Raw genomic sequence first — 10,661 nt, 5'->3', positions numbered from 1 at the left:
CTCGTACAGCTCCATTTTTTCCGTTAATCTCAGACATTATTTTACAAGTCTTCACTTAATAACTTACAATAACTATATTGACTTATACTATATCATATATCTCTACACAATATTACATTAATAAATAAAATCTTTCTTAACAATAAGTAATTAAAATTTAAAAATAATAATAATAATAATAATAATAATAATAATTAATAAACTTTCACAAAATTTATTACAACTGGAAAGATTGAAGTTAGAGGAAAGTAAATATCAGGAAAATAATAAATTGATTTATTTTATAATTTTAATTTATTGATGGAAAGATCAAGGAAGTAGGTAGGTATGTACCTAATAAACCCAAAGTGAAAACTTGTCATCCTTCTTAGGGCAAAGGGGAAAAAAATCTGGTGTGAACATCACACGACTTTCCTTATCCTATTGAATGATGCTTATTTGAGTATTATTTGAGTATTATTTTACCGTAACTTTTACCATATCTCTAACCGTTTAGTCAGTATACCTGAAAACCGCCAAAAAACAGTCAAAATCCTCCAAAAGCGGTTGAAATACCGCCAAGTGCAGCACCTATCTCAACTAAACGTTTTCTGTTGCATCTTTGTCACATTTGTGAACTACATACTAAATTTCAAGTCCCTAGCTCATACTGTTCCCAAGATATTGTTAAACTAGACCAAATCTTAACCAAAAGTTTTGTGTTGCATCCTTGTCACATTTGACAGCCACATACCAAATTTCAAGTCTCTAGCTCTTACCGTTCTCGAGATATTTTGGTTATTGAATTGGAAATTAATCAGTTTAAAAGAAAAGTATATAACAATTAAAAAAAGTCTATAATCACTTAATTACCTCAATAAATGGTCGAGTTATAGCAAATTAAAAATAAAAAAATCCTTAAGGGTGTCGATAACTGGGTGTTTTACCTTACAGACAGACAGACACACACAGACCAATGGCTGAAACTTTGGATTTAGGCTCTAGGGACCTCAAAACATGTTTTGGCATAAAAAACTGACCATCGAAAATTTGACCTGATTACATTACTTTCCTTCCTATAGGATAAGGAAAGTAAAAAAGCAGAAAACAGACAGACACACACAGACCAATGGCTGAAACTTTGGATTTAGGCTCTAGGGACCTCAAAACATGTTTTGGCATAAAAAACTGACCATTGAAAATTTGACCTGATTACATTACTTTCCTTCCTATAGGATAAGGAAAGTAAAAAAGCAGAAAAAAAATAAAATAATAATAAAAAGAAGAGAACAGAATAGGCCAGTGAAGATAATGAACCTTAGGTATATCTGTTAAAGATAGGGTTTGCCACATACAGGAATCAAACTCAAACCATCCGTTTTGCCCTGCATGGGAATCAAACCTAGGACCTAATGCTTATTAGGTAGGCTCACTACTTTCCATGCTAACTAAGCTGACCCAAGAGACATACATTTTGGGATTTTTTTTTTTTTAATGGTTTGACAGAGGGAACTGTAACTGCTATGGTCTTATAGTCCCAAAATCAAAGAGAGAAGGAAGACAGGTTAGGAGAAAGCCAGCCGTTCCGAGAACGAACATTATCCCATCAGGATAAAATCTGCCCCGGGCGGGAATCAAACTTGCGGCCTAGCACTTACAAGGCAGACGCACTACCAACTAAGCTAACTAGGCTGGCTCATTTTAAGATTGATATGGGTTTTACTGAGTAAGTTATAAACAGTTACTGAACCATTGGTAGGTAAGTACTAGGGATTAGAACAGTTTGAGGGGACATTATACCCATACCGTTGATAGAATTGGCAAAAAACTTGAAGAATGGTAGAAGAAAAATTTGGTTTATTTGGTGTATGACTATTTTAAGTCCTACTCAAAATAAAATTCACTGACACCCAAATTATAGGTGTGATTGGCACATACACAAAACAAATGAATGAAAAGAGGTGGTGATATCGCACTGTACAAAAGTTTCACAAGGGCGTCGGGATTATCAATCTTTTATTAAAAATTAAAAACACACACCACTGTCTGATGAGCTTGAGTTTTTAAAAAAATAAAAAAAAAAAAGTTATCAAAATAAATTAAAAATTCAAATTATTCTACTATCGACAGATCAAATTCATCAATGGAATGGAAATGATAATCCAAAAGTTACTTTCTCGCTTTGAGTTCATAGGTCGTCGCGACAAATTTCGAGATCAGAGCTCATTTGTGTGAGAAAATGTCTCTGTTGATATTCTAGCTTAGCTTTAAGATTCATTAAGTTAAAACCTCATGTAATTAGTACAATATCAACTTTCTTTGTCTTTTTTTTAATTTCAATGTTAGAAACTGAGTAGGGGCTTACAACCTAGATATTCCTAGGTTTAAACTCAGATCTAAAAGATAAATAACATCTTGATTGGCACAAGAAAACACATCAAATCACAAGGTAGAGTTCTCCAACTCTAGAAATTAATCAGCTGTCAAAAGCACACAGTCTTGTTTAAGCCAAGCTTTGCAACACCTGCCTAGCTCTTTCATAAACACTGCTGTCAGGTTCAGTCAGTTTCTTTTTTTCCTCTTCACTCGCTGATGTCCACTTTTCCATTGCTTCAACAACTTGAGAACATTTCTTATTGACTTCTTCTGGCAGCTTGATGGACTTGGTTGTCCCAATGTATTCAATCAGGATTTCGAAAATATCCTGTGGTATCTGAAATGAGAAAATAAAATAATTGATTTTCATATCTTGGAGAACTTCAGACTTCAATATTGTTAGGTATTTAATTTAGCCCTAATGATATTTCCTTTATCCCAGTCAATTTTGAGACCTCTGTTTGGGTACACCAAAACCTTATGTCTTATGTAATACACTAGAGCTTTTAGCATAATAGTTGGGGGATGGAAAAAAAAAAATAAATAAAAATAACAAAACAAAGCAGATACTCACCCTTGAAGAGTTAAACATGTGTTTAAGCAGCTTCCCTTGGACATTTTTGTTGAACTTCCATTTACTTGGCTCATTTTTCCACATTTTCAAATAATTGATTTGAACAATAGATCTGAACTTATCTAATTCTTCATTCTTCTTCTGTTTGGCCATTCTTTTTTCTTTCCTTGATTTTCGGTTTCTTTTATCTTTCTTTACACCTTCAACTACAGGTGGATCAATGAGTAGTCCTGCTTCTCTCAGTGCTCGCATTCTTCTTTTATATTGTTTCTTTGTTTCACCTGACTTTCTTGGAGGTTTCTTTGTAGTTGGAGTGTTCACGCCATCTCCGTCAGGTTCACTAGGAGATATTGATTCATTAGTACTGACATTCGCTTCATCTTTATTTTCATTTATCTCACTGTCTATCTTATTATCTTCACATTTATCATTTGTAATGCTTTGCTTCTTTTTCTTTTTGTCTTTCTTTGAAGTATTTTCTTCTGATTCATTTACACTTGCAACAGCCTCTGCTATACTTTCATTGATATCACTTCTGTCTTGGCTATTTTCAATTTTGTCATCATTTTTAATACTTTTCTCCTTCTTGTTTTTCTTCTTCTCTTTCTTTGGTGTGTTTTCTTCTGATTGAATATTTTTGCTCTGATTTTCATTAACTGTTTTCTCATTTTGGGATTTGACACTTTTTGTAGAGTTCTCTTTTACTTTTTCTTGCACAGCTTGTTCATGTTCTGTTTTCTTCTTTTTGACAATGGTTGAATCATTTTCAACCACTTCAGGTTGTAGTTTTCTTTTCTTTTCCATGGTTGATGATCTGAAAAAGGGAGAATAATTTTGGAAGGTTGAACAAATGACTAGAAGCATTTTTTTCCCAATGATCTAGTGTGTAAAATATTTCGATTATCTTAAGCCTGAATGCTTTTCACATTTGTTGGTCCCAAATCAAATTGTAATCTACACATTTTGACTTGACTTGATCTTGAACCAGCAATCCCTAGATCCAATTGCACTGATTGCTTTACACCACTGAGGTGGGTTTGTGTGTTTATCATAAATTAAGCCATTAACTTCTGGTTTCACTGGTTTTCAAACACAAAATTTCCAGTGCTTGCTATACGGAACTTTTAAAGAATAATAAACTTACCTACCTTGGTCTTCAACTAAGTATTGGAATGACTTAGCTTTCAGTTCGGGCAATTACTTGATAATCGTTTGAACAACTACTTCAAGTCATTTTGTATTAAAATATTGTAAAATAACTATATTTTACCCTTAAAAACAGTCAACTTTGCTATTTTTGAAGTTTCCTCTACTTTCTACTTCTTCATGCACCATGCACACACGTTGTGGGATTGCAGAAAAGTTCAAAATTCAAAATTTGAATTTTCGCGGCAAAAGGAAACGGGGCAGTTTATAAGCGCTTTTCACACGATCATGGATTATCAAGGACGCTTAAGAAGTGTGGATAACGCGATGTCAATAAAGTGGAGCTAAATCTGGATATTTCGTATCAGGTAGGAGGTAAGTAGGTATACCTACCTACTTATTTAAAATTATTATGTCATTAGTCCCAAAAGCAAAGGGAGCAGGAAGACAGGATAGGAGAAAAACGTGGTTCCGAGCCGTTCTGAGAACGAACCTTACCTATGTCTTTAGGATAAAATCCACCCCGGATGGGAATCGAACGCCATTTTGAATCAGGATGGAATGTGACAATTTTCAAGTAGCCTATGTCACCCTCAGTACTGTTCTTAACGACCACATTTTTTTTTTTTTTTTTATCAAAATCGGTCGAGCTGTCTTTCGGATCTAGATGTTAGTGGTTCGAATCCCGTGGCCTGCTTTACGAGACTCCTTCCTAAAGGCTTTTCCAATCTTCGTTGAGGCCCTTCCAATCTTCCTTAAGGTCCTTCCAATGTTCAACGCTATTTGCCAAATCAAACTTGTGCCACCACTTCAATATTTAGGAGGTAGACCAAAAAATTATTTTAAGAATGTAAATATAGAACGAATCATGTACAATTTTTAAATAAATTTGTTTCTTTATAAATAAAAATATATATATAAAATGTTTATACAAATAGATATCGGAATTATGCTTAGTTCATTGCGTGTAAAATATCTTCTATCTATTTAAATACAGAGTTTAATCTTCTAAATCTAAAACAATAATCATCAGGGCTAAAATTGCTAAAAAGAGTGGAGCATAGAGCTTTTTGCTCTCAGTTCTATGCGGTTTGAAGTCATAGATTTCCTCCAGTGATGGGCATCATCGATTATGCATAATCGATTAATCGATTATTTAAATAATCGGAATTAAAAAAAAATCATTTATGGCTTCATTTTTTAACATTTATGCTTTTAAATCCACTCTTCCCAACCTTTTTGAGAATCTTTGGCAGCGGATATCTTTGGACCTAATAGGTCTGTTTTTCATTCCGACGTGGGTGCGATGCGAACCCGACGCGTGTTTTTCATTCCACTTCCCCTACTTTAGTGTCAACGCTGTTTTTTTTTTTTTTTTTTTTTTTTTTTTTTTTTTTTTTTTTTTGCCTGTTCTTATTATTATTATTATTATTTTCAAATGTCACAGTAAGCTCCAGATTGTCGTTTTTTGAAATGGGATCAAAACTTTTCGAACTTTTCCACCGACCACTCCTCCCCCTTACCAAATGTCCTTTCAAACTTTCGGGTTATTTGTTATGCTGCCATTTCTTTTTTATCCTCTCTAAACTTTTACCAATACACTAATCCCAAATAGGTCGGTGTAGGTATTAGGACATTCAACTCTCAATTCGGAACAGAAAGAACTTGAATGAGAAATTGAACAGAAAGAACTTGAATGAGAAATTGAACAGAAAGAACTTGAATGAGAAATTGAACAGAAAGAACTTGAATGAGAAATTGAACAGAAAGAACTGGAATGAGAAATTTCCCAAACACCAACACGAAAAATATTCTACCTAACGTCACAATAACATAAATCTTTGAATATCTACTTCCTTCCTTCTTTCTTTCTCTTTCTCCCTCTCCATACTTCCTTACGCAATGTAAAAAATAAAATTACATTACTTTCCTTCCTATAGGATAAGGAAAGTAAAAATCGAAGTTTGTTTGAGGTTTGATAAAGGGAACTGTAACTGCTAAGGTCTTAACGAGGACCAGTTTGATGCAAGCACATAGTACTCCCATTACGGCAAAACAAATGGTCAAACTTCCAATTACCCGCCATGCTCGTCAGTGTTCAACCCAAAAGAACCTCCATGTTTCGCATAGCTCGACACCCGACACCCCAGCCATCGCGATGGCTTCTATTCCGTTACAACTTGACTGCCGTGTATTTTTTGTTTATGCAAAATGCAATGCAAAATTAGTGGAGATGTCATGATTACTTCGCGATTCGCGAGGATTAGGTAAATAAAGTCTGAAGTTTGGAATGAGAAGTTCTCATTAGACTTTGCATTTTCCAAAAGTCATGATGACGCAATATTGCAGGAAAAGAACTTTGAAAACAATGTTTGGATAAATATCAGGTAGGTACCTATATTAGTTTCTGTGACGTCAGAATATTGAAAATACATAGTTCTAATGTCTCAAGTTGTGTTCAGAAACAGTGCAAATTTTGCTTTCAAGTAGTTTTCTAGTTTTTACACTTTCTAGACCTCACCGAAAGCAATAGGGTAGGTAATTCTCTAGCCGCTCTAGCGTATAATTTCTTCCTAGTCTTCTCATCCCTTCTCTCCCCTTCTATAGTTTCTGTGACGTCAGAATATTGAAAATACATAGTTCTAATGTCTCAAGTTGTGTTCAGAAACAGTGCAAATTTTGCTTTCAAGTAGGTAGTTTTCAAGTATTACACTTTCTAGACCTCGCCGAAAGCAATAGGGTAGGAAATTCTCTAGCGTATAATTTCTTCCTAGTCTTCTCATCCCTTCTCTCCCCTTCTACTTTCCTTTCTATATCTCCCTCTCTGTTTCTCAAATGCCGCCAAGCGTTGCACCGGTCTTAACCAAAAGTTTCGTGTCGCATCCTTGTCACATTTGACATCTACATACCAAATTTCAAGTCTCTAGCTCTTACCGTTCTCGAGATATTTTGTTTACAGACAGACACACAGATACACACACGGACCAATGGCTGAAACTTTGGATTTAGGCTCTAGGGACCTCAAAACGTGTTTTGGCATCAAAAACTGACCATCGAAAATTTGACCCGATTACATTACTTTCCTTCCTATACGATAAGGAAAGTAAAAAATGGTGTTTTGGATTATTATTCTGAAATCCAATTTTATCTAGTGTAAGAGGCCCTGATAACTTTGGGGGGGCTTAAGCCCCCCAAGCCCCCCCCTATCGCCGCCTATGGTAATAATCTAATATATAATTTAAGGATGATCATTGCTAGAGATTACATATGTAAGGGTATTAATTTTGTCTCGTATTAATATAGAATTCATACAACCATTACAAGAATTTTCAAGCCGTTTGTCGGATGATGCGTAGGTATAATTCCGTACTGGGCTATTGATAAATAACAATATGTGGAAAATTACCATTGATAAATTACCTAATACTCATATCAACTTTGGCAATGATATTGTTCAAAGTTCAAACTACCTAGCTACCTATATCCACGAACGAAAGATGAAACCATCTTTCGCAAACCAGGAAATACATATTCAAACCATACTTACACAAATAACACGTAGTACATTTAGTCGAACACATTTTAATTCACAAAAAAGTTAACACTCGAAAAGTCGAATCAGCACAGGACAAAATAAAATCAAATCGTATCAAATGAAACACATTTTAAACAGAGAAAATTTCCAGCAGAAGAAAAGCTTGGCGAAAAATGAACTGAAGTCTGAAAAGCTTCGAGAAAATCAATGGGACTGCCACCATCACCAAAATGTCACGCGTGCGCTGTGGGCCGGCGCTGAAGACAGAAATGATGGGAGAGGAGACGGAGGGAGAAACAGGAAGAAGGAAAACATGGGAGGGAGGGAAGGAGGGATCCATGGAAAGAAGGGAAGAAGGAAGACATCGGAGCTAAGGAAGGGGAGAGACACGGGGAGGGAAAGGAAGAAGATACAAATGTCACGCGTGCGCTGTGGGCCGGCGCTGAAGACAGAAATGATGGGAGAGGAGACGGAGGGAGAAACAGGAAGAAGGAAAACATGGCAGGGAGGGAAGGAGGGATACATGGAAAGAAGGGAAGAAGGAAGACATGGGAGCTAAGGAAGGGGAGAGACACGGGGAGGGAAAGGAAGAAGATACGGAGAAGGAAGAAAGGAGAAAAAGACATAAGGGAGGAAGGATGGAAACATAGAAAGGAGGATAGAGAAAAGGAGGGATACATAGGACGGAGGGGAAGAAGGAAGACATAGGAAGGAGGAAAGAATCGAGAGAATTGGGAAAATGAGGGAGGGGGGGAATGACAGAGACATATGAAGGAGGAAAAGGAACGAGGAAAGGGGAAGAAAGAAAGATCGGAAACATGGAATAGGAGAGTGAGAGACATGAGAAAGAGGAAAGGAGGAAGACATAGGGAAGGGGATAAGAGAACATGGAATAGGAGAGTGAGAGACATGAGAAAGAGGAAAGGAGGAAGACATAGGGAAGGGGATAAGAGAAAGGGCTATAGCACGTTGTAATGCATCAGTTATCCTTGTAAGCGCTAGACCGCGGGATCGACTCCCACCCGAGGCGGATTTTATCCTGAACGGATAATGTTCGTTCTCGGAACGGCTGGCTTTCTCCTATCCTGTCTTCCTTCTCTCTTAGATTTCGGAACAATAAGACCTTAGCAGTTACAGTTCCCTAATTCAAACCTCTTTTTTAAAAAATATTTATTTAATCATATCGGATCAATGAAGTGAAGCACCGTTGTGCGTGGGACTACATGTGTTATTGGACATCTCGAGGCACTCTCAGCCTCGTGAAGATATTTGAGGAACTGGTTGAAATGCCAGCAAAAGGCGAAGTATAAAGGCCTGATGCGACCTGAGCAGTTAAAGGGCTGTCTCTTGAAAAAGAAAGAAAGAGAGAGAGAGCAAGAAGGAAGGAACCCTGCTGATATTCGCCCCTGCTGTGGCATTGATAAAAAAAAAACCCTCAACCTTGTGGTGACGTCACAAATTTTCTTTTTCCTCAAAAACTTCTGGTGGCGTTTATTTATATTTACCACAGGGAGGGCGGAAATACGGACTTTCCCTACACTTGAAAAAAGAAAAAATAACGAAAGTAAAGACTCCTTCGACACCTATTAACTGAAAGTTTCAGTCTGAAACTGTTTTTCGTAAAATAAAACTGAAAATTACGGGAGAAAAAGAGAACACAAGTGAATAAATTTCACTTAAATATCCTTAAGATGCAGAATATGCATACAACCACCTTCATAATATGTCTCTTCTTTTTTCTTCATCTCTAAATTGTTTCTTTCTTTCTCACTCATTCTCTCTTCCTCCCTCTCTCTCTCCTCTCTCTTAAATTGCAAAAGAGTGCGACATTTCTCTGCCCCGCCAAGTTATCATTCATACTAAAAGTGTAAAACAAGGAGAAATTCGAGATAATCATATACAAAGTAAGATATCGGTACTCTTTATTTACAATTGAGTAAGTAAGTACATTTTATTTACACTAATTTGTAGCTACTAAGTATGTAACAGATGACATGGCCATTCTGTAACACAATACCCTAAGCCCTACCGTTCCACTTGGGAAAATTCCACAAAAAAGTCCAGCCCCAGCCAAGAAATGAACTCCTTACCTCCGACTCAGGAATCGACGATGTTGCAACCGGGCGTCAAATTGATACTATAAATTGATTCATCACCATTTTTCCTTGCAGAGTGTATAGTTTTCATTGGAGATAGTTACTTGTACCATGACAACCAAAGGGTTTGTTCTAAAAAAGTGAGCTTAATTATTCGTGTCCAAATATGTATTTGATCCAAATAATGTCAGAGGCCAATGAGGTCATTAAACGCAATGTCTTACACGCAGAGAGAAACTTGAATCCTCTATTTTAGAGGAAACCCTGTTTGGCCAGCCTAGTTAGTTTGGAAGGTAGCGCGTCTGCCTTGTAGGGAATCGAACCCGCGACCTAGCGCCTACGAGATAGACGCGCTAAAGGGTAGGTAATAGCTATCTAGGCTTGAACAGATTTTTTTTTTTTTCTTTTAAAAAGATGAGTGCTTGACCACCGTTTTTATTTCGTCGCAATGAAACAACTGCTACATTAGACGCTTGTGATCTGGGGCCGTAGCAAGACCATCCCAGGGAATCGAACCCGCGACCTAGCGCCTACGAGATAGACGCGCTAAAGGGTAGGTAATAGCTATCTAGGCTTGAACAGATTTTTTTTTTCTTTCTTTTAAAAAGATGAGTGCTTGACCACCGTTTTTATTTCGTCGCAATGAAACAACTGCTACATTAGACGCTCGTGATCTGGGCCGTAGCAAGACCATCCCGCATTCCGTAGTTTGCCTCTCATCAGATGGGCGATAAGAGACAAACGATAAGTATCGATATGTATAGTTTATGCTGGTATGCTGATTATACCTACCTAACTAGATATATAATTGTCATTAATGTACCTACCTATCCATACCTATTCAGTATTGTTGGGTACAAATAAATAAAACAAAGGTAAAGATTACGCAGAAAAAGCACAAAAAGCCTCTGCAACCCCCCTAGCCTCCCCCTCTTTAACCTGAAGAACGTAAAAT

At 36.7% G+C, this 10,661-nt stretch overlaps 1 protein-coding gene and 1 long non-coding RNA gene across 7 annotated transcripts; both read right to left on the bottom strand.

Moving 5' to 3' along the window:
- On the bottom strand, positions 1-2,144 carry LOC113470682. Of its 4 annotated transcripts, none has more exons than XR_003393655.1 (2): positions 1,730-2,144; positions 1-135 (listed from the first exon to the last, which is right to left on the bottom strand). It is a non-coding gene; the product is annotated as an uncharacterized LOC113470682 (long non-coding RNA). The 4 variants fall into 4 exon arrangements; XR_003393649.1 differs by having other exon boundaries at positions 1-131; XR_003393642.1 differs by having other exon boundaries at positions 1,786-2,144.
- Positions 2,145-2,312: 168 nt separating this feature from the next.
- Positions 2,313-4,268, bottom strand: LOC103517140 (myb-like protein X). Of its 3 annotated transcripts, none has more exons than XM_008482176.3 (3): positions 4,074-4,268; positions 2,930-3,743; positions 2,313-2,692 (listed from the first exon to the last, which is right to left on the bottom strand). In XM_008482176.3, exons 2-3 carry the CDS (start codon positions 3,731-3,733, stop codon positions 2,483-2,485), a joined length of 1,014 nt encoding a protein of 337 aa, XP_008480398.1. In that variant the 5' UTR covers positions 3,734-3,743; positions 4,074-4,268; the 3' UTR covers positions 2,313-2,482. The 3 variants fall into 3 exon arrangements, with proteins under 3 accessions (XP_008480398.1, XP_008480394.1, XP_026685070.1); XM_008482172.3 differs by having other exon boundaries at positions 4,078-4,268; XM_026829269.1 differs by lacking the exon at positions 4,074-4,268 and having other exon boundaries at positions 2,930-4,067.
- Between the last annotated feature and the right edge of the window lie 6,393 nt (positions 4,269-10,661).

The sequence above is a fragment of the Diaphorina citri genome, unplaced genomic scaffold, assembly GCF_000475195.1.
Source record: "Diaphorina citri unplaced genomic scaffold, Diaci psyllid genome assembly version 1.1 scaffold54, whole genome shotgun sequence".
Taxonomy (NCBI): domain Eukaryota; kingdom Metazoa; phylum Arthropoda; class Insecta; order Hemiptera; family Psyllidae; genus Diaphorina; species Diaphorina citri.
Note: the sequence above shows the minus strand (reverse complement) of the source record. Positions and strands in the feature narration are given on the sequence as shown.